At 54.2% G+C, this 25,753-nt stretch overlaps 2 protein-coding genes across 3 annotated transcripts in view; both read right to left on the reverse strand.

Annotated features, from left to right (window-relative positions):
* Positions 1 to 277: 277 nt before the first annotated feature.
* Positions 278 to 3,897, reverse strand: RHO (rhodopsin). The gene is made up of 5 exons (XM_004581320.2): positions 3,537 to 3,897; positions 2,949 to 3,117; positions 1,412 to 1,577; positions 1,048 to 1,287; positions 278 to 421 (listed from the first exon to the last, which is right to left on the reverse strand). The coding sequence occupies exons 1-5, from the start codon at positions 3,895 to 3,897 to the stop codon at positions 311 to 313; spliced, it is 1,047 nt and encodes a 348-aa protein (XP_004581377.1). The 3' UTR covers positions 278 to 310.
* Positions 3,898 to 9,501: 5,604 nt separating this feature from the next.
* Positions 9,502 to 25,753, reverse strand: part of IFT122 (intraflagellar transport 122) — a 70,009-nt gene continuing 53,757 nt past the window's right edge. Inside the window, exons 18-29 of one of the 2 annotated variants that reach the window (XM_004581321.4) lie at positions 25,108 to 25,274; positions 22,652 to 22,823; positions 21,266 to 21,368; positions 19,256 to 19,396; positions 18,211 to 18,308; positions 14,739 to 14,839; positions 13,297 to 13,462; positions 12,436 to 12,547; positions 11,866 to 11,991; positions 10,784 to 10,863; positions 10,311 to 10,475; positions 9,502 to 9,945 (exon numbers count right to left, since the gene is read on the reverse strand). In XM_004581321.4, the coding sequence (XP_004581378.2) occupies positions 9,856 to 9,945; positions 10,311 to 10,475; positions 10,784 to 10,863; positions 11,866 to 11,991; positions 12,436 to 12,547; positions 13,297 to 13,462; positions 14,739 to 14,839; positions 18,211 to 18,308; positions 19,256 to 19,396; positions 21,266 to 21,368; positions 22,652 to 22,823; positions 25,108 to 25,274 (1,521 nt within the window). In that variant the 3' untranslated portion in view covers positions 9,502 to 9,855. The remainder of the gene's footprint in view (positions 9,946 to 10,310; positions 10,476 to 10,783; positions 10,864 to 11,865; positions 11,992 to 12,435; positions 12,548 to 13,296; positions 13,463 to 14,738; positions 14,840 to 18,210; positions 18,309 to 19,255; positions 19,397 to 21,265; positions 21,369 to 22,651; positions 22,824 to 25,107; positions 25,275 to 25,753) is intronic. The other variant, XM_004581322.4, reaches the window with a different exon arrangement.

The raw sequence follows: 25,753 nt of genomic DNA on the forward strand, positions 1-25,753 counted from the left end.
AGATTCTGAGCCCTAAGCTGGGACACTTATCCAGAGAGCAAAAGTTTGTGTGTTCCTGAGAGATGAGTTGGGGGAGGAAGAAAACAGGTCCCATAGGCCCCTGGGAACCTGGGACTAGAGATCACGGTAGTCCCTGCAGAGCTGGGGCAGGGAGGGACGCTCATTTTTCTCTTCTTTAGGGGGAGAAAATCCTCATGGGGCCTGTGTGATTTGGTTCCGACGGGCACCGCTCCTGATGGAGAGGCTGTAGCTGGGAGTGGGGTGAGGGAGGGGAGACTCCTACAGTAGGCTGTAGAGTCCTTGGCAGGGCTTAGGCTGGAGCCACCTGGCTGGTCTCCGTCTTGGAGGCTGTGACAGAGGCGTCGTCATCACCCAGTGGGTTCTTGCCGCAGCAGATGGTGGTGAGCATGCAGTTTCGGAACTGGAAGAGAAGAGGCATGAGACAGGCTGTAGGGCCCCAACGTGCGGAGTGTGGGGCTGCTAGTGTGATCACCCTTCCCTCCTCTGCCCTCCATGGTCTCCTCTCCCCTCTAATCTGGGTCCCTAGAAGGAACTGGCATCCATTTCTCACTCCCAGAGATGCCAGTAACCAAACCTAGGGCCTTGGCCACCCAGGATGCTACAGGGTACCCATCTGGTCTGGGATTCTATCCTTGCTATGGAGGAGGACACTAAAAGCCCCAGGAATGAAACTGACTTGCCCAAGGGCACACAGCTAGAAAACGGTAGAGCTGGGATTTAAATCCATCTGCCTAACTCCTGTGACCACATATTCCTCTGCCGACAGCTTTTTCAGAGAAGCCACAGTCTTTGTGACAGGATAGCTTGAGCCATGTAACCCCTAGAATAAGCCTTTCTGCTCCTTGCTCAGCTTTCCAGAGACTAGCAGCATCTCATCCCCAGTTGCTAGTTTCTGAAAAGCTGAGCGAGGGCAGAATCTCAGCATGAGCCCAGCAACCTGCAGTTCTCACAAGCTCTCAGCTGAGGCTGATGAGGCCACTTTGAGCCACAAGTGTGGCCTCTACTTCCCGCCCAGCCCACAGGTACCTGCTTGTTCATCATGATGTAGATGACAGGGTTGTAGATGGCAGAGCTCTTGGCAAAGAATGCCGGGATGGTCATGAAGATGGGCCCAAAGTTGGAGCCCTGGTGGGTGAAGATATAGCATGCCACACTGGCATAGGGCACCCAGCAGATCAGGAATGCAATGACCATGATGATGACCATGCGGGTGACCTCCTTCTCAGCCTTCTGGGTGGTGGCCGACTCCTGCTGCTGGGCTGCAGCCTATGGGGATACAGGGTAGTGTCCAGGCTGTAGTGTCTAGAGCCTGACCCCAGCACCCAGCTCAGGGCCCTTGGGAGGAGAGGGGTGTGTACTCTCTGCAGGGGCAGGCCGTCCCCACCCGTACCTCCTTGACTGTGAAGACCAGCTGCCCATAGCAGAAGAAGATGACGACCAGAGGGATGGTGAAGTGGACAACGAACATGTAGATGACGAAGGACTCGTTGTTGATCTCGGGCTTGAGTGTGTAGTAGTCGATCCCACACGAGCACTGCATGCCCTCAGGGATATACCTGAGCATAGGGCGAGGGTGGGAGGGGGCTCATTAGTGAGACCCCACCTGAGGGGCTTGGGATGGGCCTGGCCATTGAGCTTCCTGGGGCCCTCCAACCCCCTGGTAAAAAGGGGACTATAAAAGACTAACTCCCTTGGTGACTGCGAGGACAGTTGATGGCCATGGCAAATAGATGCCTTCTGTGAAACCGTGTTGGTATTGCCTGTCCGGTGGCTTGGTGGCTGCTGTCACCAAGTAGGACTGCCCAACCTCCCCACTCTGCTGTGACCCTTACTCCACCTGCTGCCCCAACTGCCTAGCATTTCCAGTTCTGCCTTGGAGGCAATTTGGACAAATCAGGTGTGCTCATCACAGGGAAGGAGCATTTGCTAGGTCAAAGGTGGCCCCAGGAGATGCCAAGGGAGCGTGGCACAGTGTTTGGAAACGAGAGACCCCAGGGTATGAGGCTGTGTGGATGGTGACATTGCATTGACCTGAGGAAACTCAACTGGACAAGATGGGGAGAGACTCAGCCAGGGCCCAGAAAGGGACCCCATGCTTACAGAAAGGAGAATGGAGGTGCAGGATGTCTCCACAACACTTACCAGTCCATCCACCTCCCCTCATCTTAACTTACTTGGCAAACAGTAGGGTAGGGTTGGAAGTGACCTGGTTCCCAAGGGTCACAATGTCACCATCTCTCTGTGGTTATTCCAAAAAGTTCATGAGAAGAGGAATTTTAAAAAATGCTAGTTTGGGGCTGGCATTGTGGTGCAGTGGGTTAAACCACTGTTTGCAACACCAGCATCCCAAGTCCTGGCTGTTCTGCTTCTGATCTAGCTCCCTGCCAATGTGCATGGGGAAGCAGCAGAAGATGACCCAAGAGCTTGGGACTCTGCCACCTCCTGTGCAAGGTCTGGATGAGTTCAAGGTTCCTGGCTTCAACCTGGCCCAACCCTGGCTTTTGTAGCCATGCAGAGAGTTAGCCAGGGAGTGGAAGATCAGTCTCTGTCTCTCTGTGTGTAATCCAGTCTTTCAAGTAAATATTTTATCACCAATAAAAGCTAGTTTAGTACAAAGAATTTTGAAATCCATGTTTTTCATAACATGCACTTCTCACAAATGTTTCAGACTTTATATTCATTTAAGAACTTCAAAGTTATTTTTGCATGAAAATAAACAATTTTTAATTCCACTTTCCATGAACTTTTTTAACACCAGCCATCTAGGAAGGCTTGGCTTCTTCTGGTGTAGAGCCCCAAGGTCAGAAGGAGCAGCCCACAGGGCATTGACCTAAAGAGGATTGGAATTTGGCTTAGTTAGGGATTAGGAGCGTGGCCAAGGTGAATGGTTGGGGTGTTCAGGTTTCTCCTTGACGTGGGACCATTACCTGGACCAGCCCATGAGGGGTGGTGCAGCACAAGCCAGGGCCATGATCCAGGTGAAGGCGACGCCCATGATGGCGTGGTTCTCGCCGAAGCGGAAGTTGCTCATAGGTTTGCACACCACCACATATCGCTCAATGGCCAGGACCACCAGGGACCACAGGGCAATCTCACCTGCAAGGTAGTCAGTGCTGAGCTCCCCACCCACCTGCATCCCGCTCTCTTGGGCGCCAACCCCAGAGCCTTAGGGTGGAAAGGGCTTGGCCACGGAACAGAGGCGGGAAGTGGGCCCAGCAGTAGGACCAAACCCAGTTGAGAAGCCATGAAGATGCAGGCCCTGACCTCAGCTCTGCTCCTGCCCCTGTGTGACATTAGCAAGGTCCTCTGCCCCTCTGGACCCCAACCTTCTTGCTGGAACATGCAACCCAGGCCCCGCTCCCACATACAACCGATGGCCACCCGATGACTAGCCGCCTCAGTGATGCAAGGATGGCTTTGGGCATTGCAGTCAGCCATCTTCACCAAGTCTGGGACTTGACATCCCCAGGGGCTCCCATCAATCCCCACTACCCCACCAGTACCCCGGCTCCTACCTCCCAGTGTTGCAAAGAAGCCCTCCACATTGCATCCCGTGGGCCCGAAGACGAAGTAGCCATGCAGGGAGGTGTACAGGGTGGTGGTGAAGCCGCACAAGACCATGAAGAGGTTGGCTATGGCCAAGTTGAGCAGGATGTAGTTGAGGGGCGTGCGTAGCTTCTTATGCTGCACGGTGACGTAGAGCGTGAGGAAGTTGATGGGGAAGCCGAGCATGATGAGCAGGAACATGTAGGCAGCCAGCATGGAGAACTGCCAGGGCTCCGCCAGGTAGTACTGCGGGTACTCGAAGGGGCTGCGCACTATGCCCGTGTGGTTGGACATGGGTATGTAGAAATCCGGACCCTCGGTTCCATTCATGGCTGCGGCCTGGCGGCTGCCCCACAGGCTACTCTGGTACAAAGTTGCTGCTGGGGCCTGAGCTCGGCCACCTAGGGCTCCGGCTGCACGACTCCCAGCTTGGACCCCCCCCAGGACCCTTATAAAGTGACCTTCCCGCCCTAAGCTCTCAGCTGAGTCAGCACCGGGGAGTTTGGGGGTTATCATAATCATATTAATCCCCATGGTAGCAAGTGCGGGGCCTAATTGGCTTCTGAGAGGGGCCAAGGTGACACCAGGTGGAAGCCTGGGCTGAGGAGGAGAGGGGCTTGGTACCCTGGGAAATCAAAGGAGACCACTCCCAACTTGTCAATCCCAGGTTTCCCATGGGAACTTGCATCCATCTCAGACCCAGTGGCCCTGGCCTGGGAATGGCCCAATTTTCCAGGGTCAGTATGAGCTTTCGGACAGGATATGGACACTGGGCCTCGGTCTGTCCTTCTGTAACATGATGGCATGCAGGCAGTGGCAGGCTCTCTGCTTATTCTCCCACCCAGTCAAGCAGCCCTTTTCCTCTGCTCTCCCTCCCAAAGGGACCACCTGGCTTATACCATTACTGCCTTCTCCCACCCTGCCAAATGAATTCATCTCAGCAGGCTCTGAGCTTTGTGCAGGCAGGGGCAGTGCTGAACCCATGCCAGCCAGGACCTGGTGCAGCTAAGGGGCTCAGGAGCTGTTCCATGTGCTTGGAGTACACTTGTTTCCTCGTATATTCTGCATTTATGTGAGCAGGCCCCTGGGGACACAGATGCCAAGAGAGGGGTATGATGGGTGGAGGATTCAGACTGTGGACCATGGAGACAGGGAGCTCCTGCCTGGACTGGGCAGACCATCAGGGAGGTGGTGTTTGAGCTCTGAGGGAGGGAAGGACATGGGCTGGGGAAGCCACTGGCAATAGGACTTGAGTGACAAGTAAAGGAGTCTGCAGACTCAGGCAGATCTCTGGGACAGAAATGTGACCCAGTTGTCTTCCAAAGATGGAATGGAGCATGGGGGACCCCACTGTAAGGAGGAGACAGACAGCCTTAGGACTTCGGGCTGTGGGGGGAGGGCCAGGACTAGGTGCAGGCATTGCCTTAGTCCTCAGCACTCCTGCCTGGAGAAGAGGCAGGCTCTGGATGGACCCTGTGCGGCAGACAGGACATGGGGACATGAAGATGCCACATGGCAGGAGGCCCACAGGGACTGCTCCTGGGCCAGCAAAACATGCCATGGAGAGGAAGGGGGAGAAGGGGTGGAACTGATGACCTAGGGCACTGTCTCTAAGAAGCTGTTCTGTTTTTCCCTTTCCTTGCCCAGAATCTTACCACTTCAAATTCCTAGATCTGTCTGCTCAGAGAAATGCCCTTCTTCCTGCCAGCCCACCTAGGCTCGAGACCTCTGCCCATACCCAGCAGTGTCCAGGTCTGGCGTGGAGGATGGAGGGAGCACAGAGCAGAGGCTGGGGGCAGTGGTGAGGCATAGCTTCGCATATTTCAAGGCGCTTGACCCGGTCATTAGACTTGCCACTAATGAGGTCAAGGTGGAAGGTTTGATTTTGACTCAGGGCTGGTGGGCAGATAAGAGGGGCGCCAGGGGCTCCCTGGATCCAGCCTGGTCAACGCCCAGCCCCTTGCCCAGTGCAGCAGTATCTCCCTGCCTTGCTTGTCAAATTTCATTGTGCTCTGTTCATGGGGTTTTGGCACATGTCCGGGCTATAGGGCAAGTAGGTACGCGTGGGCCTGGGTTTGTCTTGCTCATGACAGGCCTGGCATGTAGTTGGGGAGCCTGAGGGCACTTTCCCCGGCTTTGAGAAAGGGCCAGCATTTTCTGTTTTGTTCACACAGGTGGTTGCAGGGTCAGTCACACAGTGACCATCCACAAACATCTGCAGAATGAACGAGTGAACGGGTTGAGGGTTGCACCAACAAGGCCCTCTCCTAGGCTTAGCTTCCTCTGTGAGGGACTTGCACAATCAGTCTCACGGAATGGTGGTAGTGACAGGACAGCCAAAGCTGTCCCTGTGCTCCACATAGCAAGACAATGCTTTTTTTTTTTTTACTGTTTTGAAGGAAAAGTGCTATTTTGTTGAGTGGCAGACCTGGAGTTAGCTGGAAGGGTGCTTGGAAACTACCTGAACACTCTCTGCTGCCATCATGTTATGGAAGGACAGACTGAGGCCCAGTGTCCACAGTGGGTCACCTGTGTCCTGTAACTGTCCCATCCTGGGCTGGGCTGTCACTGGTGTAGTCGGTGCAGCTTCGTGGGGTACCACCCCTCTCTTGCCCTAGGATTATGTCTCCCTCCTCATGTGGAAGTGGCTCTCAGGCAAAGGCTGCCAGTCACTCACACTATGGTATAAATGAGTAAAACAGGATTCAGCCAGTGGAAAGACCCCAACCTGAGTCACACAGGCCCATGTGAGCCACAGCAGTGGTAGCACCGAGAGAAGGGCCTGGCTTCTGACCTGTCTCTGCGTTACCCAGAGACCTAGAAGGTTCTGCTTCCCTGTCTCAGTTTGCTGCGATGAGGAAGATTTATGGGAGCCACTTGCATCTACAGGATAGACCTGCCCTACTTGCACTCCCAAGGGCTGGCTTACAGACCTCAGGCCTTACTGCCCACCTTTATGCCTGCTCTGGCATCTGACACAGACTGGGTGCAGCTGGTTCTCTCCCATCCTGTGCCTCAGTGCTGTGCTCTGTAAAATGGGCATGGCAACAGTGCCTGTCTGTGGGGGGCCAGGGGGAGCACCTGAGTGCCGACAACACCCGTTCCTTATTGAGCCTCTCCATCCTGTTCCCTCTGGGCCTGCTCACTGCTGCCTCTGAGTTTACGGCCAATTGTAGGCGCTCAACTTGTCTGTCCCACCTGCAAAGAACGCTCGGAGAGGAGTCTCTGACCGTAAGGAATCTGGGGCAGAGGGTCAAGGTTGCTCAGCAGAGCTGGGATTTGACCCAGTCCCAGCTGGAATTATTTCTTCCTGTACTGGGCCTCCTGGGAGGAGGCCCCTGGCAAAGCCCAGCAGGGGTCACCTCCTGCGTCATGGTCCCCTCTGCTGCCCCTCTGGCAGGCTGGGGAAATGCTCTGAGGGCCCCCGGGATTGGCTGCCACTGAAAACAGACTGGCTCCCAGAGGGACTTCCCTCCGAGCCAGTGCTTAGGGACTTAGCCTGCAGCCACTAATAGCTCCTAAGCCTCAGCCGGAAAAGGGGCTGCTGGGTCAGCAGCTTCCTCCTCTTCCTCTTCCTCCACCCCACATTGAGTCACCATGATTGAGTAGGTGGAGGAAGGGAAGGAGAGAGCCCCAGCCTCACTCGCTTCTTTTTCCTTTCCCTTCTATCCATCCCCACTGCTCCCCTAACATTTACCGAATACTTTCCAAGGCTGGGCTCTGGGCTGGCCTAGAGGACCCTGCATTGAATTCCACATAGTCCCTGCCCCAGGGGCTCACAGGTAGAAAAACTGCTAACTGTGGGAGAAGGCATTAGGTCTATAGGTGCCCAGCAGTGCAAGAGGCGGACTAGGAAGATAATGGGGCAAGGAGACCCTAAGAATGACTGACTTTGGGCAAGAGCCCCTTGGATGCGGGTGGCAGCTGGCTACGCAGGCACTGGGCCCAGATAAGTCCCAGTGTTTTGAGCAAGTGGGGTGGGGAGTGCAATCAGGTGTCCACTCTAGAAAAGGTCCTGGTGTCGTGATGGAAGAGTGTCAGGGAGTTCCACAGTAGGAGTCTTATATAGTAAAGTCTCCTGGCTGAACACCCTTGCCAGGGAAGACACACCTTGGATATGGGGCACCTGCCTACCTGTATGACAGCCACAGGCCTCCTAGCTTCAGCAGAGTTGCACACCAGACCAGGGGACACAGAGCTGGCTGGGGCCGGGCTGGAAACAGGGCCACATCCGATCACCTAGTCCTCCTCTTCCTTGGCTTTCTGCCTCTGGGATCATCCGAAACGCACATCTCCAGACACCAAGCATCTTCCTTGTTGTGGGTACCCAAATCACCTCTGAGTCCCATCACAGATGCAGGCTGTGGCTGGCAGCTCAGTGTCAGAGCTGGACAGAGGCAAACTGAGCCTGGGACAAGGAATGGACATAGCCGGACGAGGACGCGCTGGGGCTGAAGGAGCAGCAGCTCATGATGAATACCCGCACCCAAGGCTGGAGAACCGCAGTGCCTCAAGACTTAGCTCATGAGACTTCCCCCGAGCCCCAGTTTCATCATCTGCCTAATGGGCAACCTTGGGGGCTGTGAGGGTTGTGAGGGACTTCCAAACCTTCATGGAAAATGCCCATCACGGAAAGTCTGCATGGACTTAACATTTCACACCAAAAATAAACATGTCGTTTATTTCCATTTTTCTATGAACTTTTCCAAATGCCCTTGTAGATAAGGCATGGAAAATGTTCAGATAAACTGACTGGGAGCTCCGGTCAGATGTAGCTCCGGGCGCTCAGCTTCCAGGGGCAGCACGCCCAGTGCCACGCTGGCTTTCGTGTGTGTGGGGGGGGGGAGGGAGGAGCCCGGGGCTGGGCCCCTCCCTTGCCACCAGCCAGAGACCATCTGATCTGTCACTGTGATTGACGCCTGTTGGGTTAGCTGGAGCTGTTTTCTCCCTCTCCACTCTTTTTCCCAGCCATATGCAAATGATTTCAGTTCAAGTAATGCGCTAATGGAAATCCTAACACATTAATAAATGTTTAGCGAGAGAGAGCATGCATGATCGTAAGTAATTAGACACTCAACGGAGGAGTTCTGTTGGCACAACTGTCTGGCTCTCTTTCTTTATTTTCCTCTCTCATCTCCAAAGAGAGGTGCAGAAGGAGGCAGGGAGAAGGGTGCTGGCTGGGGTGGGGGCAGGGGTCCCCTGCAGCTGCTCCTCCTGCCATGGGCACAGGCACCGGCTCCTCCAGCTCCCCCTCTCCTGCCTTCCCATTTCCAGTGGGCAACAGGACTCTAGGACATGGCAGCAAGCCCTGCTTTGCCACCTCACTCAGGAGCAGGCCACACACGGGGGAAGGGAGCAAGGTGCCAGGGATGCACAAACAGGGGCGGGGGCTGCACCTTCTGCTCCCCAACCCCAACAACTGCAAAATGAAAATGTGAGCTCTCCCCACACACACTTGAGGGGGAAGTGAGACTACGAGTGGCTGGCACGGAAAAGGCCCCAGGAAGTGCAAGCTCTCTTTCCCCAGCTCCTCACTGGTGACACCTTCCCCGCCTCAGGCAGTAGGACTGGCCTCAGAGCAGGCCAGGGACTGTCCTAGGGAGTCCACTTCTATGAGGAGAGGAGGGGACAGGGCTGGTCCCACTGCCAGGCTGCGGGGAGCGGGAGAGCTGAAGGAGGCAGGCTCCAGAACTTCTCTACCGCTTTTTTGGAGCCAGGTATCTTATTTTCTTGTCAAGACGAATTCCCACTAAGGCAAAACAAACAAAAAACCCCACTCTCCTACTTTTTCCCATATTGCCATTTCGATTAGATTAAATTTTAAGAGCACGCAAATGTAATGTTCCTTTTGGATCAAATTAGAAACAGGTGCACTTTTGCATAAGGAAATTAAGCTGCAGACAATATGAAGATTTGCTAAAACGCAGACACTGATGAAAATAAGTAGCCCTTTTATTTGTCGTTATTGAGGCAATCTGTGGGCCAAGTGTGCATGTGGACAGTCTGACAGATCTGTGGACTTGAGCCGGATGCCACGAAAATGTGGAGCTCTACTGTAAGTCACTAATTTTTTTTCCTTAGAAAATGTATATATACTCTCTCCCCACCTCTGGGTGCTATTTACAAGGCATGGAATGCTAAAAATAGGAATTCCATCGGTATTCAAGGCCCTTTCCTAAAATATAAATTTAATCTGGGCAGGGGACACTCGGTTAGCTCAACTCCTTCCTCCTGTGCAGCACTGGGAGGCAGCTGCAGGCAGCTGTCGGCCTGAGGGCACAGTGCGAGTCAGGGTCCCGAGTCATCAATGCGCCTCCGGCAGTAGGGGCAGCAGGTATGCTGAAGCACCAGCAGCTCGTAGTCCTCGGAATGGAACATCTGAGGAAAGACGACCTTGGCCTTGACCCCAGCCCACAACCCTGAGTTAGCCCCAAGCCCTAAGCCAGTGCCTGACTTGAGGCAGGGCCTGACAGAAAGGCAGGGCACTACACCAAGCTACACTGGCACTCCTGGATGAAGCACAGGGCCAGACACCGCCCACTCCAGGCGCGTGTGAAATGCAGGGGAGGGGCAGGAAACGGGGAGAATCCAATCTCATTTCCCAGCTCAGAGTCCTGGCCATGGAGAGCTACTGAGCTCCTCCCAACACCCAACCACCCCACGAGGTCATGCAGGGAGTGGAAACGCAGTAAGCACGCAGACAACAAGGACGCACACAGGGGCTGCTGGCAGGGGTTGCGTACCTGGAAGCAGGAGGGGCACATGGTGATGGGGGCATCAGGCAGCAGCGAGCGGAAGTACTGCCACTGCAGGGGTGGAGGCCAGCGCTTGATGAGGACGTCCCGGCGGCTCATGGAGCGTAGCACTGACCGGCTCACCACGATGGGCACGAACTCTGAGCCGCCTTGCTGCAGGGCCAGGCAGAGGGAAAGCAGAGCACAGCATCCTCAGTTTGCAATGGCACCACTTTGGGGCGTATCAGGATCTTGCAATCTCTGAGGATGGCTAGGGAGAGCCCACTTCCTCTGATCCCAAGTGGCCCTGATACAGACAAGTTCCTGGAACCGGCACTGAGGCTGTTGCTCTCTGGAGACAGCCTAGCCTCACAGGAAAGGGTCCTGGTTCATTCTCCTGGAAGCTTTGGCCAGAGGGTCCCTGTGTGCAGAGGATAGGGTCCTCCCAACAAGCTGTGTGTGTCTTGGGAGCCGGTCCTCACCTCAAAACTCAGCTTCGCCGTGAACGGGTCATCGTCTCCCATGGATTCCTGGGTCTCCTCCAGCCTCAGCGTCTGTGAATCTGGGGGACTGGTCAAGGATGGACCCATACTGCACATCTTGGTCACACCCAGCTGAGCATGTGAGGGGTCCTGGGTGAGCGGTGGCAGTAGTCATGGGCTGGGTCTCCCTTTTGGATTTTCTTGTTAACTGTGCTCCTCAACTCACAGTCCAGGGAAGGTGGTATCACCTGTGTGCTTGCTGGCAAGGTACTGACTCAGCTGTTGTGTGCCCACAAAGGCGTCAGGGTCCTGACAGGTGCATATCCTGGGTGCTGAGCCCTAGAGTGCAGACCCTAAGCCTGGACCGTTCGCATGGTCCTTCCTCCTAGCCACAGGATAAGCTGAGGTGCACTCTGGGATTTTTACTGACACAGCTGAGTTTCCAGGTCTAGGGACTGCAGTCCAATGGGATGTAGGGTTGGCACCCCTGGTCGCCTTCTCTGTGGCCTGGGGACAGGGCAGTGCTGACTAAGGATGGAACTGCCCAGAGACCAGCAGAGCTGGGAGAGGCCCAAAGACAACCTTCCAGAGCTTAGAGTAAGGCCCTGGATCCCACTGGGCTTCAACTATTGGGTGTCTTCAGGCCCTTTTGTAGTGCTGCCTCTTTAAGTCATGATTCCTGTCTTTTGCATGGATAAGTGGCCTGTCCAGAAAAGTTGGGACCATTAACATAGATATCACATACCACGTTCACCACTTACCAGCTGCAGGTGGCCAGGTGCATGGCCAGTGTCCTTCAGAAGCAAGGGAAGGTATGTGGGTGCATGGGTAGGTGGGAGACCCCCACAAAAAGGAAGCATAGGGGAGGGCAAGGGGTCAATGGCCGCAGTGTCTCTGGCCCCCACCGTGCTGCCCAGCAGGCTCCTCCAACCTCTCTGAGGGCATGGGGTTAGGCTCAGCAGTGTCCAGCATCCTCCAGGTCTCATCCTGCCCTGGCAAAGCCTGGCCTCCAAGGGTCCCCTGCTTTGCCCCAGAATGAGTATAATGCTGGCCCAGCGGACTCTACCCAGGGCACAGGATACTGCTGCCTGTGATCTCCTGCCATTTGCTCTCCCGCTTGTGTCTCGGCGCCTCCAGGTCAATGAGTGAGACAGCTTCTTCATCAGTGATGCCCTCCTCCAGGTAGAACTCAACCAGGTGCAGTACCTCTGGGAGACACAGGGCACAAGGAGGCAGCTGGAGTGCCCACAGTTCTTTTCTCACCTACTGACAGGCTCCTTCAGCATAAGCAGAGGCAGTGGGAGATCCCTTTGTGTAAGAGAGGGTGGGGTGGGATAGGAGTAGAGACAGAACGAGGACAAACACCAGGTAGATGTCTTCAGCTCCTCCCCGCTGCAGGAGCTGGGCAGGCTCCTCTCCGGGTTGGGGCTCTGAGACTCTGTTACCACTGGAGGGGCGGGAACATGGGAGTCACCCTGGTCTCTGTGCCAGGGCTCTGTCCTGCTGGGTTTGACTAAGGAACATGCTTTCAGTGGGCAGCCTCGGCCCATCTCTGCAGACCTGGCAGTGGCTCTGTGTGTCAGGAGACATGGTAGTCAGCAGTGGGTGTGCCCACCAGCCTGGCTGCCCCTCAAGCCCAAAATGGGACTTACCATAGGAAGAGGCAGAGAAGACGAAGGGCTGACGGCAGTTGATGCAGACAGTGCCCAGGTTGTTGAGCAGTGGGTTGTTGGTGGAACAACGGTAGCACAAGGGCACCAGCTCCTGCAGGACACAACACAGACTGCCCGGGGGACACCAGACTGGTTTGGGGCCCCCAGGCCCTGGCTGCCACAAGGACCAGCTCCCTGGGGCAGGGCATGGCTCTGTGCTGTGGTGAAGCTGCACAAAGGCTTCCAGTAATGGCAGAGGCCCAACCTCCTCCCCACAGGTAGAGTTCAGCAGGACCCTCGGCTACTCAGTGGCCGTTTATCCTCACGGCCACCTGCAGGAGAGGTACCACGCATGTCCTCATTGAGACACAGCTAGGAAGCGGTGCTGATGGAGAAGGGATTTGATGCTGAGTCCCTGCTCAGAGCTTGAAGGAAGGGCTGTGACACATAGCAGCCAGCTGGGCTGAAAGCAAGTGGGCTGGGAAGAACTGGCTGCAGAGTCACTACTTCATTCTAGAAAGGGGGTGGGGTAGGGTAGGGGATCCTAGCATGAGGGCATGTCAGAAGCTAGACTGGTGGTGTGGAAGGGACCAGGCCTCAGACCATGTGGGCTGGGGTCCCAGGAGGAGCAAGGGAGCCTAGAGGAAGGTTTGGGGGCCAGGGAAGCCTGGGGAACTATGAAACAGAGGGCGCAGATGGAGCGCTGTGAATGGAAGCTGTGGGCAGGCCAAAGCTCCCACAGGGACGAGCACAGAACTCTCAAGAATAGATCAGTCTTCTATGCAACTGAGGCTGGGCGGAAGTCCTCATAAGACTCAGGAGAGGCAAGGGAGAGCCCTGGGAGAGGAGCTGTGTCCTCACCTCACTGTCATGGAACGGCTTAGACCGGATGGTCAGGCTGCCCAGCTCGATGGATTTCTGGAACCTGGCAGGGACCTTCAGGCCCTGTAGCTTGTCGTAGGCATGCCGGGCCAACTTGTAGGCACCCAATGCCTTGCTCTGCTTGGCCAGGGTGAAGAGTGTATTCCTGCCATCAATAGCGTTAAGGAGGGCAGAGACCACTTTGGGAAAGAGCCCAGCACTACAGCACGTCTTGTGTTGGCGCCAGGACGCAGGCACGAGCCTGAGGAGCCCTTGGCTCCCTTGTGAGATGTAATTATATTTCTAAGAGAGCAAAGGCCGGGGATTTTTCCACAAATAAAAGCAGTGTCATTTCCATTAATATTTTAGCCTAGTAAGGAGGTTCTCTGGGCCTCTGATGGCTCATCTTATACTCCGATCAAGCCAAAACAGCTCTCCTTGCTGTGACTGGTTGGAACAAGTGCCTTCTCACTCCAGCTCCAGGCCTGACCTGCCTGGGCAGCAGCCTCAGGCCTGGTTCAGAGGCCACTGGGCACTCAGCACCCTGCGTCTGTACTTCACCAGGGACCCAATGGGGCCTGAAAGTGAAGGGCCTTTGTGCTCTGTCTCAGGCCACCTGGGACACTGGCTGGGCCCAGGGCCTGCTTGTCGTCCCCCCAACCTCTCCCTGGTAAGCCTCAGTTCAGTACTGATCTCCCAAGTCCCAGCCCCCCACTTCAGAACTCTCAGGACCTTAAAGATATTGCCCATTTCCTATAGTTCCTGGCCACACAATCCCGTCAGGTCCATTCTCTGTGTATGGCTCCACAGTGACAGGACAGACAACCTCGCCAGAGCCCTCAGGTTCTTTCCAGTGCTATCCCCTTCCTTCTGCACTCTGGGTGCCCTGCTGCCTCATGTACACCACTGTCTTCCCTGGCTGCCTCTGCCCGCAGGATGCATACTGTTTCCTCCAGGCAGCCTTCCCTGACCAGGGCCACCCTCGGCTGCCTTCCCTCCCCAGGCACAGCTCACACTCACAGATCCAGGCCCTGACACTAATCACCAATACCCAGATAGCAGCTTTATCACCTGCTGCCTAACCCAGTGTGTGGGACACAGAAGGTGCCCTGTATAACTGGGGTGAACAGCCCCCCCACCTGGGGAGACCAGGCATTTGGCCTGCTACATACTCCCCATCAGTCCCACCTTTACCCCTCGGGCTCCAGGAAGGCCTGGGACCATGTGTCAGTTGGAGAGCTGCTCAGCTCAGCCTGGCATGGGCTCCTCAGCCTCCCTGGGTGAGCCTCTTCAACAGCCAAACAGCAGCGGGCAGGCAGGCGCTCTCCCTTCCCCAGGGCTGCAGGAGAGAGGGAAGCTTCTGCCAGTAAAGTGCTCTAGAAAGAACATCTCAGGGCCATTAGACGAGGGGTGGGACCAAGCGTGCGGGAGAGCAAGGATACACTTTAGAGATGCCCAGGGGAGTGTCCTTGGTCAGGCTGTGCAGCAGGAACCTGGAGATGTTGAATAGAGTTTCGGGAAGATGGAAACTGAACGGCTCCTCCTGCCGTAAGAGAAGAGAGAAAGTAAATGAGGACTGAATCCCTCAAAGGCTCCGCGCCATCTCCAGCAACAGCACATGTGGGCATTCCACACCCCAGCCTCAGCTGGCCTCTGACGGTCTAGGGGTGCACACGTGTTCACTACACTGGGGGCAGGGAATGAGACCCCAAGAGATGATCTGCTCAAGACACTGGCTAGATGGAGCAGAGGTGGGATGAAAAACCCATGTGACTCTGCAGCCGGAGAATGCCTTTCTTCCTAGCTGCATGGCTCCTGGTGTTGCTCCTGACTCCATTTCCCTGAGCCCAACCTGTCTGTATTTAGTTCTGAAAGAGAGATCCTGTATGCAACTTAGGGCATCACCAGCAACACACTTTCTGGAAGAAAGGCATCTAGTCTTTCTAGGAGCAGCCGGCACATCTCCGGGCTGAGTGGAAACAGCCAGCACACAGCACATGTGGGGTTTCACCAGCTCCTCACCATAACCTGGTGCGGTCACTGGTGCTTGGCAAACTCTAGTGGGATGAACAGGACTCCTGACGCAGAGGCTGCTGGGAACCCAGCATAGTAATTACAGGGTCTTTTCCACCAGGAAGGGGAATCTGGCATGCTGCAAACAGACCACCTCTTCTAGCAAACCTATAGATGATGAGGATTAAGGCTAGTCAGCCTGGCTCCTGCCCCAAACATGTGAACAGCATGAAACCGACATTTCCCACAGAGCCTGGCTGGGCCCTACTCACTCATCCCCAACTGGTATAAACTCAGGCAAACTCACTTGGCTCTTCACTTCTTTGCTTCCAAAGCCCAACATTTTCTCTTTAGTTCCTATTTAAATTTCCACAGCCTCTCTTAGCTGCGAGAACTCAAGAAAACCTGAGACTACATCCTTACCTGGGTGAGAGCCAGGATGAAGCCTGCCTCTGCTTCTGCACTAGGTGTGGAAGCTAAGCAACGCCCCACCAAGAGCGAAGTGGGGGTCCTCAGGATGAGCGCCTTGCCTCTGGGAAAGAAGTCACCCACCACAAGGAGCTGTGCTTTCCCTCCCAGTTGCCCGGACTGCCCTGAGCCAGTGCCACGCTGCCCCATGCCACGCCCAACTACCACTTGCTTGCAGACCTCTGCATGGGCTGCGCCATCTTCCACGATGCCCCTCATTTCCCTCCTTCATCCACCCCATTCATACTTGTCTTCCTCCTTCTGGTTCAGGGGCCATAGCCTCCAAACACTCTCTTCACAGCCTCTAAGCTCTTCTCTTCAGGGGCTGTGCTGTTAACTAGATTGCAGACTCCAGCGTTCACCACCATGTCCCAAGGCCTTGTCACAGAGCCTGTCACACAGCACGCCTTTGCTGAAGGGATGAAAAGCAATAGCCAGATCCAGACTCCCTGCCCTGTTCCCCTGCTCTCCTGCCAGCTCAGCTCTTTGTTCAGGGTTGGCTCAGGCTGGGGTCTGACTTCTGAGTCTGGTCTCTTCTTTGGGTTGCATCTTTCTAGGTGATCACCTCAGAGAGATGTGTGGCCCAAGGTGCTCCCATCTCTGGGAAAGCAGATGGGAGGAGGGTGGAGCTCCTGTGAGCACCCTGATGCTGCAGTGGGAGGAGAGGCAGAGTGGAGCCTGTCAGAGGAGGCTTTCTGGCCACATCTTTCCAAAAGACAAAGAGGGGTGGTCACAAACCTGGTGGGGTGGAGGGAGGGGGATGTGTTGGGAGGAAGGGTGGGGCCCTCCAGAAGTTTTATTACAAAGTCAGATATACAGAGAAGAGGAGAGACAGAGAGGAAGATCTTCCGTCCGATGATTCACTCCCCAAGTGAGCCGCAATGGCCGGTGCTGCGCCGATCCGAAGCCGGGAACCAGGAGCCTCTTCCAGGTCTCCCACGTGGGTGCAGGGTCCCAGGCTTTGGGCCATCCTCTACTGCTTTCCCAGGCCACAAGTAGGGAGCTGCATGGGAAGTGGAGCTGCCAGGATTAGAACTGGCGCCCATATGGGATCCTGGTGCGTTCAAGGCGAGGACTTTGGCTGCTAGGCCATGCCGCCGGGCCCAACAAGCTGTCTTCTAACGTGTCTCCAGCCTTCCAGACAGAACGGCCTCCTACTGCAGGAGCTGACCCAACATGCACCACATGCAGGCACAGGACAAGGATCCTGTGTACTGCCTGTACCACAATGATAGTTAAAGCAGGGCTGGTGCTGCAGCTCAGTGGTATCTTAGCCACAGATACCAGCATCCCACAATGGTGAGCCCTGGCTGTTCTGTTACTGACCCAGCTCCCTGCTAATGCACCTGGGAAGGTGCTGGAAGATGGCTTCAAATAAACAAAAAAATATTTAGACCCCTTGCACCCACCTACATGGGAGAGTTGGATTGAGTTCCAGACTCCTGGCTTTAGTCTGGCCCTGGCTCAGCCCCAGTCCCAGAAGTTGCAGCCATCTGGGGAGTGAACTAGCAGATGGAAGATCTCTCTTGCTGACTGTCACTCTGCCCTTCAAATAAACAAATAAATCCTAAAAGAGAGAAACAGGGGGAGCAGGATAGAGAGGCAGAGAAAAGGAAACAGAGAGAGAGAGACAGAATGGGTTTGGGGTGGGCCTTTGGCATGGCGGTTAAGACACTATGTTGGATTCCCACATTCCATATTTGAGTGCCTAGGTTTGAGTCCCAGCTCTACTTTCAAGTCTACCTTCCTACGAAAGCAGACCCTGCAAGGCGGCAATGATGGACCAAGTAATTTGGGTCCCTTGGCACCTATATGGGAGATGAGTGGAATTCTCAGTTTCTGGTTTTGGAGGGCATTTGGGGAGTGAGCCAACCGAGGGGTGACTTGTGTGTCTGCCTGTTAATCTGCCTCTTTGCCTTTCAAAGAAAACAAATAAATAAAGCCTGGAAAATGGCTTCATCAGATAGAGTCACTGAGTGACTGGGTAACTGATGCTCAAATGATCCTTTGTATTTCACAGATAGGAAACTGAGAGTCAGAGATGGAATGTGAATTGCTCATGAACTCACAGCAAGCTGACGGCAGGGCGAGGGAGAGAACTCAAGCCTTCGGTTTACTCTGGGCTTCACCCATCTAGGGAAGGGGGTGAACCCAGAGCTGTCCTGAGCTGTCACAGTCTGAACCAAGCACCTACAAAGGCCTGTCCCAGCTGTGGATTACAAACCAGGAGCCCAGTGCTTGCTGCAAATCCAACAAGTAGCAGATCAAGGAAAAGCAAAACTTTTTTTCCCCAGAGGAGACCAGGATCTCCCAGCAGCACATCACACCTCTGAGGGTTACATCTTCACTCCACGGCAGCTGCTCTTTTAAGACAGATGCAGTGTCCAGCTCAGCAGGCAGTGCCCCTCAGGCACCATCTCCTGGTCTCCTTACCGTGTATCGCTGAATGGCGTGGTAGCCGTGGTACAGCTCAGCCAAGTGCTGGAAGTGGTGGAATTTGCCAACCATCAAGTCCTGCTGGGCGGGATCTGCTGTGCACAGGGAGGGGAGATGAATCAAACTGAACAGTGCCTGTGCCGAAGCACTGGCCATAGAAGAAACAGCAAGGAGACAGCACCACAGTCAGCATCAGTTATTCCACAGCCTTAGTCCTACCCCAAGGATAGGAGCACAGAGGGGCAATGAGAAAGGGGCTCTGCCTAGCAATGGGAGACACCCCAGGATGCAGAAGTCTTAGCTGGGCAGAAGAGACAGCCTGGAAGCAGCTGAAGACATTCTCCCAGGCCCCCCACACCTCACACTGCATCTTTCCAGGCATCCCACGGAGGGAGCAGCAGCTGTGGCGAGAAGGGGAGTTCCCCAGCAACCCAGGCCTGCTTACTTTGGGCCTCTCTGCTCTGTGCCACTTCCAGCAGCAGCACAAATCATAGAGCAGACAGAACCTTACAAAGGAAACACGAGGGGGTGTCCTCAGAGGATGGGTCAGAGGAGCTCAGGAAGGAAGTGGGGCTTGATAGAGGTCCCCTCTGCTTCCAGAACTCCCTCCATGCATCATGGGAGATATAGTGAAAGCAAGACATATTGAGACAGTCTTCCTGCCTGGTGTGAGTGAGAATCTGGGGTGTGTTACTGTAAAGTGATCTCCTGTGTATCGTTTTACTTAAACTATTTTTTAAAGCCAGTGCTCACCCAGTCTAGCTATGGGCTGCCAGGTAGGACCGGAGAGAGGTGTTCTGAATTAGCAAGATAGGGTGGGACCTCCCAATCGCAACCCAGGCAGCCTCCAAACCACCCCTATACTTACTGCAAACTGGAAAAAGATGACACCCTAGATTACGCTGCTGCAAGACAGGCTGATGGACAATACACTCAATAAACAAGCCCAGGGCTTTCATTAAAACAGCCTAACTCTTCTGATGTTTATCTTGGTGCCAGAGCGTGGCTGGGGAGGAGAGCAGCCTGGCCCATGTTCCCTTACCTTGAGCTATCTCGAGGCACTGCATGGACAGCATCCAGTAATAATAGGCAGCATCATTAAACCTGCTCTCCACCACAGCATTGTGTGTGAGTTGCTCCAGTACCTTGACCGCTTCCCTCTGCCGCCCGGCTTTGTGGAACGCTGTGGGCACAAGAGAAAATGCAGGTTGGGAGCCTGCCAAGGCTCTATGGGGGTTGTGTGTGGGGGGGGCTTTGGAAGGAGGACACTCACTCCAGAGCATCTATAGTGCCTGGGTGCTGGGCTCCTGCTCAGGCAAAGGGCTATGAATAACTGAGGCTACATCCTGAAAAAAGTGTAGTGAGATACACTTCCCTGGGGCTAGGAAAAGGCAACCAATTTTGGTAAAGTTTGGCAGAAAGAAAAAACAATGGCTCAAATTATACAACAAAGTCTGGCAACGAAGCCTGCTGATCTTTGGTGGGGTTCTGTCCCCTCCCCTTTTCGAGGACAAAGCTAATGGAGGAGCTTAGCCATTTACAAAGCTCTTTCTCTCCTAATTTCCTCACAGGGACATCACAACATAGGAAAAAGGGGTGGAGACACAGTATTACAACCAAGGTCAAAGAACCAGCCCGGCTCAAGCCCTCAGTTGATTTTCAACTGGAGTGCTTTCTGACAATGATCTTGAGAGATCTGGCTTCATTCTTGAAACCCAATACTACACAAATAAGCCGCAAACTCTCTCAGTCCTCCCTAGGTCTACTGAACCAACCTTCCCTGGCATCTCCCTCGCGGTCAGCCCCTCAGGACATTGGGGGCTGCCAGCAAAGCACCTGTGACTGTGACACTTGCCCACCTGTGGGCGTCCAGATGAGCTCAACCCTTTGCCTCAGAGAAGAAAAGGCCTGGCCTCTGTCCCATTCTCCCCTCCAATCTCCTGTCTGAGCACCAAGTTACTATGGCGATGGATTCTTGGAAGGGCAGATGCAAACAGATGGATAGGTTGATGTGTTTTGCCCAAACATGCAGATACTTCAGCAACTGGGTGCTGGCCCTACTGAAGAAGGGGAGAACATGCAGTCCTTCAGCTGGGCTTTTAGCTGCAGGACTCCCACAGGGAGACATTTGTTCTGCAATGTGTCCGGAGGTGGCAACTGTTACCATATAGAAGTGCAAATGAGATGCTATGGATATGACACACCCAGCTTCAATTGAAGACATCCTAAATAGGCAGCAAAACACATGCGGAAGAATCATGTTTCCCAGCTGGATGGATCCTCGTCCAACTCTGACTCTACCGCTTGCTCGTCTCGCAACTTTGTACGGCACACCGAACCTGTGTCTCTGTGGGGCTGTTGGCATGATTCAAGGTTAAGCAGGTTAAGTGCCCAGCCAGTGCCTGATGCAGGAAAGGCAGCTGATTTCTAAATCATGACTCCCACAACCAGTTAAAGCTCACTTGTTCAGTTACCATCACATCTACTGCCCACCTGCGCGTTTTATCCACTAAAGGCTGAAGAGCAGAGCCAGCCCCTTGACTAGGGGCAGAAATGGCAGCGGAGTTTCCATTTTCAGTAGAGGAATGAGGAGGTGATCGTGCTACACACTCAGGCTGTCTTCTCTCTCATTTTGCCACTACACCCTGGCACAATGACCTCTCTGCTGCTTCCTATCTATAGGACTTCAGGCAAACGCCTTTACCTCTTTACAGTTCCGTTTGCTCATCTGTAAAATAGAAATATAAACAATAGTACTGACAGCATATGAGTGTGGTGAAGATTAAATGAGAAGACAGACTGGTATGTGTAGTACTTTGCTCAGTAACCACAGCACCTCAGGAATGAGATGGAAGCTGACAGGGTCTTGCAGCCAGTAAGGGGTTCAAGAGTGTGTGTCTCCACAGCCTACGTCCTTTCCACTGTCCCCATGTCCACTCCCAAACATGCCACATCTATATGGAATACTGATTATCTTGGCATTTGCAGATGGGAGGGGCCTGGGCAGTGCCTAACCCTGTTCCTCCTGCAAGGTGTCAGTCTGCATGCCTACCTTTCTGGGCTTCCTCAAAACGATCGTTCTCTGCCAGCCAACGAGCATAGGGCACATAGATGTCATCCTTAAACTCGGGGTGCTTCTCACTCAAAGCAAAGGCCTGGAGGAAAACGGGAACACATTCTTAATGAAGCAGTCCTGTGGCCCCTGCAAACACAGCTCTTGGTTGGATCCATTAGGGATGCCCTATCTTGCCAGCCTGACAACCCAAAGGAGGAGAGCGCCTACCCCCACTACCACCCCCAGAAACACAAAAACAAATCAGCTCTTTGAAAACAAAAGGCAATTAACAGCAATATGCAAGCGACTGGATTCAGTAACAACACAGTCTGTTTCTGGACCACAGAAGCGGCACAGAATCGGAAACATTTTATTTTGAGGGTTTGCGTAGGCTCCTGGAGCGTGGCAAACAGATTTCTTTTAATTGCAAGCGACACCTAAGGAAACAGAACTGACATTCTCATCATCACTGCTTATCAGCTGTCAAAGAAGACTGTGGGCTTGGGACTCTCCAGGATCAAGTGGAAATTTCACTGAAGCTCTAGACCACCTGACAGGCCAGGGCACAGGAAGCAAGCAGGGTACAAAGTCCATCTGATGCCTGGTCATGTTGTGATGCTCCTCTTTGTGCCACTTGAGAAAGCTCCTGGTACATTTGTCTTGAGATGCCATTATAGCCTCTGTCCCTGGCCTCACCTTTCCTCTTCAGTGGCTCCCACCATTCAAAGGGTAGACAACAGCCAGACAGCTTGTCCCCAGCAAAGGCCTTGTTATCACTGTGTATGAGAGACCACCCTATGTGGCTGGGAGGTAGGGAGGACCAGGAACAGCTTTCCCTCCAGGACATAAACAGCCCGAAAGCTGGAGGATGAGAGCCAAGCTAGGGATGAGGCAGCATCGGTGCCTCACAGCAGCCTGGCTAAGGATTCTCACCCGTCCCTCCCGCCAGAGGAATGAAGGCAAGGAAGGAGGGGGAGAAGCCTGAGTCTGAAAAACACGGATGGCATCGAATGGTTTTAAATGTCACACAGGTGTGTTTCCACATCAGCGATAGTCTGAGCCTAGGGTGCCAGTCAGTGCAGCTCAGATCAATGGCAGGCACTGGGTTCCCTGTGGTGACACAGCCCAGTGCTTATCCCAGGGTCAGCAGAGAGTAGGAAGCCAAGGAAGATTTTTGGAATGAATGAACAAACAGAAAAAATCTACAGTGAGAAGGTTCTCCAAAACTGGCGCAGAGCACTTCAGACTGAGGCTTCTGGCCACCAGAGTCCAATGTTCACTTCACCACGGGAAGCCTCCCATTCAAACCCTGAGCGGACCCTGTGCACACTGGCCCAGGGCTCAGGCTGCAGCCCCTACCCGTGAGGCCCACTCCGCCCTCACCTCGTCCCAGCACTGGGTCTCCACATGCAGCTGCACCAGAGACTTCAAGTCACCCATCTTCAGGTAGGTCTCAGCAGCATAGCCAGGGTTATCCAGCTTCTTGAAGTAGTGAGCACACATGAGCAGGGGCTCACGCTCAGCCTTGTCTAGCTTCCGCGCGATGTCAATCAACCTGGAGGGCAAGAGAGGGTGGGGAGCAGAGGGTCCCTGTGAAGGGGTCTGATAGAAAGTAGCAGCAAGGGGCTGCAGGCCTCTTCAAGGGTAGGCTCTGTGCTTGCTGGATCGGCTATCCCCAATGTTAACACAGAGCTGTGGCTCTGAGTTGTGCTCAGTAAATGAGTGAACACCAACTCTGGAAACACTGTCAGGGACCAGACAATGTCTGTTACCTCATATGCCTTCTACAGAAGTTACTAATCTATGCAGCAGGATCTGGGAATATAAAAGAAGCATTACCAGGACCAAGAGGGCACTGTGAGCTTTCCTGTGTGTGTCCTTGATAAATCTGTCTCTCTAATGGATGGGTGCTGCTGTTCTCATTTTACAGATGTGAAGACTAGAGCCTGGGGTGGCAGGTAATGCCTGCACAGCCAGGAAGCGGTAGAATGCTCTGCCTACCACCAACCCAGGAACTCTAACAGGAAAGGAGATGCTGAGGCATGAGAATTCTCCAGGGCCGTGCTCTAGGGGAGACCATGTGGCCTGCTCTGAGCCCTGACGGTGCCCTTTCCTTGCCAGGGGGCTGACCACCACATGGGGCCATGGTACCAACTGCCTGGCTCACCACCTCTTCGTAGTACTGACCAGCCCTTCCACTGCTCACAGGGACACACCCCGTCCCTTGGGTCAGGGCTTTCAATCCCAGCCTGCTCTCTGAGAAGGGAAGGGAAGCAGCTGCAATAGACCCCATCTCAGACACAGGCAAGCTGGGGGAGCCTGTCAGTCTGCACTCAGAATAATAATAGCACCTAAAAATAACGCTGCTCGGCAGGGGAAGGACACACTTTTAGGGAGAGATGGCACAGGCAGCCTGTTGGAGCCCTCTGGCTTTGAGTCACATGGCCCTGAAGGGCAGCCCACCTGGAAGAGGGACACAGCATGCTTCTTGAACTAGCTGTGTCCCCAGGGTAACCTGAAATGGCTCCTGCAATTTAAATGTGACAACTGAAATGCCAGAGGGAGGACAGGCCCACGTCTGCCTGGATCTCCTCTGTCACCCCTTTCCCAAAAAGAAAAATTGAGGGCAAAATCTTTTCCTTCATTTTCAAGAAACTTCATTCTTCAGAAGATAAGACGATGCAACAACAGCAGGTTCCCCAGCAAGGCCTCTCACAGGCCCAGAAATCAACGACACAATGGGGTTGACAGAACAACTCTCCTGAGCCACCCCGTCTCTACCCCCGAGGCCCTGGTGGTGTCGCTGCTATCTTATGGACCATGACTTCTCTTCCAGGACAACCAACAGCCTTCAGGGCTCAGACAGAGTCAACCCCCTCCCTGTCCTTCTTGGCCAGCTTTGGGAGTACACGGGCACAGACCTGTGTGGCCAAGAAACCCACACTCCCTGATGGGGGAGGACAAACTCTTTCCCCTGGAGCTCACCGAGCCCATTGGTGCCCAGCTAGAATTTTCTACTGGCCAAGTGGCATCCTGGACTCTTGGGCCCAGCACCGGTGAGGACCCCTCAGTTCCAGCTCCTCTGTGTCTCTCACAGCCTCCGGCACCACACTCTGGCCCGGTCTGCTGCACTGGCCGACCATCTCCTCTTCCTTCCTCTACTTCTCCCTGACAATGGAGACTTGCTACCTGTCCAAAACGAAGTACCTCCATTTGGCACCTGGTGTGGGTGACCCTGCCCACAGCCCGTCATCCCTCCCATAGCCAGTCCCTTCCCTATTCTAATCAGACCTAACTGTCAGGCTCTTTCTACCCTGTCTACCTCTCAAAATCCTTCAAGGTCTCTTCATGCAAAAACACCCACAGGTCCTCCCAGAATTCTCCTTTCCTGTTGCTTAGAACTTTTCTCACACTTCTCTGGCTCCCGCCATCATATGTTTCATGGGCTCAGAAACCACCCAGAACAGTCTGGAGCTCAGCCCCACGGCTTCCTCACTGTTCAGCTTCTTGTGATTGTGTGCTTGCTGAGCCTGTCTCCTCAAGCTCAAGGGGCCTGCAAGGTGCTTGCAGGGCTTGGGCTGTAGTGAGTGCCCAGCACATGGCAGCTCTGATGTCTGGGCAACCTCTTAAGCGCCTGCTACCCTCTTGTCCCCCAAAATTGAGCAGTTACTCAAAAGCGGTGCCTGCCTGGTACAATCTCTGTGGCTCCGCAATAATGTAGTCACTGACACATTTGGTTTAGATATTTAGAGAAAAGCTATTTTCTGTCAGTCAGACCCAAGAGCTGACTTGACATGACATGCTGCCAGATGCTTCTGGGGGCAGGGGCTGAAACCTACATGTCAACCCAGCCGTGGTCGCCGCTCAGCTCGATGGCCTTGACGTGCTCCCCCGCTGAGATGTACATCTCCACAGCGGCTCTGGGCTCGTTGATATTTCTGGCCCAGTCAGCTTGCTTGGTGATTAGCATCTTTGTTTCTTTGGGGTCTCCAGATCCAAGGAAATCCTGAGGAAGCACAACAAACAAAAACACTCCGGATCAGAGTTTCCTGTGCCAGCATTACGTCAGGCTGCCGAAAGCTGGAGCAAGGAAGGCTTCCATGTGGCTGGGGCGGGCACTCAGGATGCAGCACAGGCCCAGTCCCAAGCGGCTGAGGTGGGGGCAGGCCCAGGTGTCCTAGGGAATGTGCACGGCTTCCCCACAGGTGCTCCTGGGGCTGCTGGGCCAGTGTCAAGGACAGTGGCCTTCGGTGTTTACTTCCCTTCCTAATGGACATTGTTGTTCAACTGAACAACACTTGCCAACCTTGGAGCACTGCCTATGCACACACACACAGAGCCATGGACAGTTCTTCTCCACTGTTCTATACAGTGACGGACAACTTGGCTGCCTAACTTCAAAGTCAGGCCTGCAGTCTTGTCTTACGCTACACACCTGGATACCTCAGTAGGACTAGCATGTGGTCCCTTCAACTTAACAAAATG

Source organism: Ochotona princeps, chromosome 21, assembly GCF_030435755.1.
Source record: "Ochotona princeps isolate mOchPri1 chromosome 21, mOchPri1.hap1, whole genome shotgun sequence".
NCBI classification, from domain to species: domain Eukaryota; kingdom Metazoa; phylum Chordata; class Mammalia; order Lagomorpha; family Ochotonidae; genus Ochotona; species Ochotona princeps.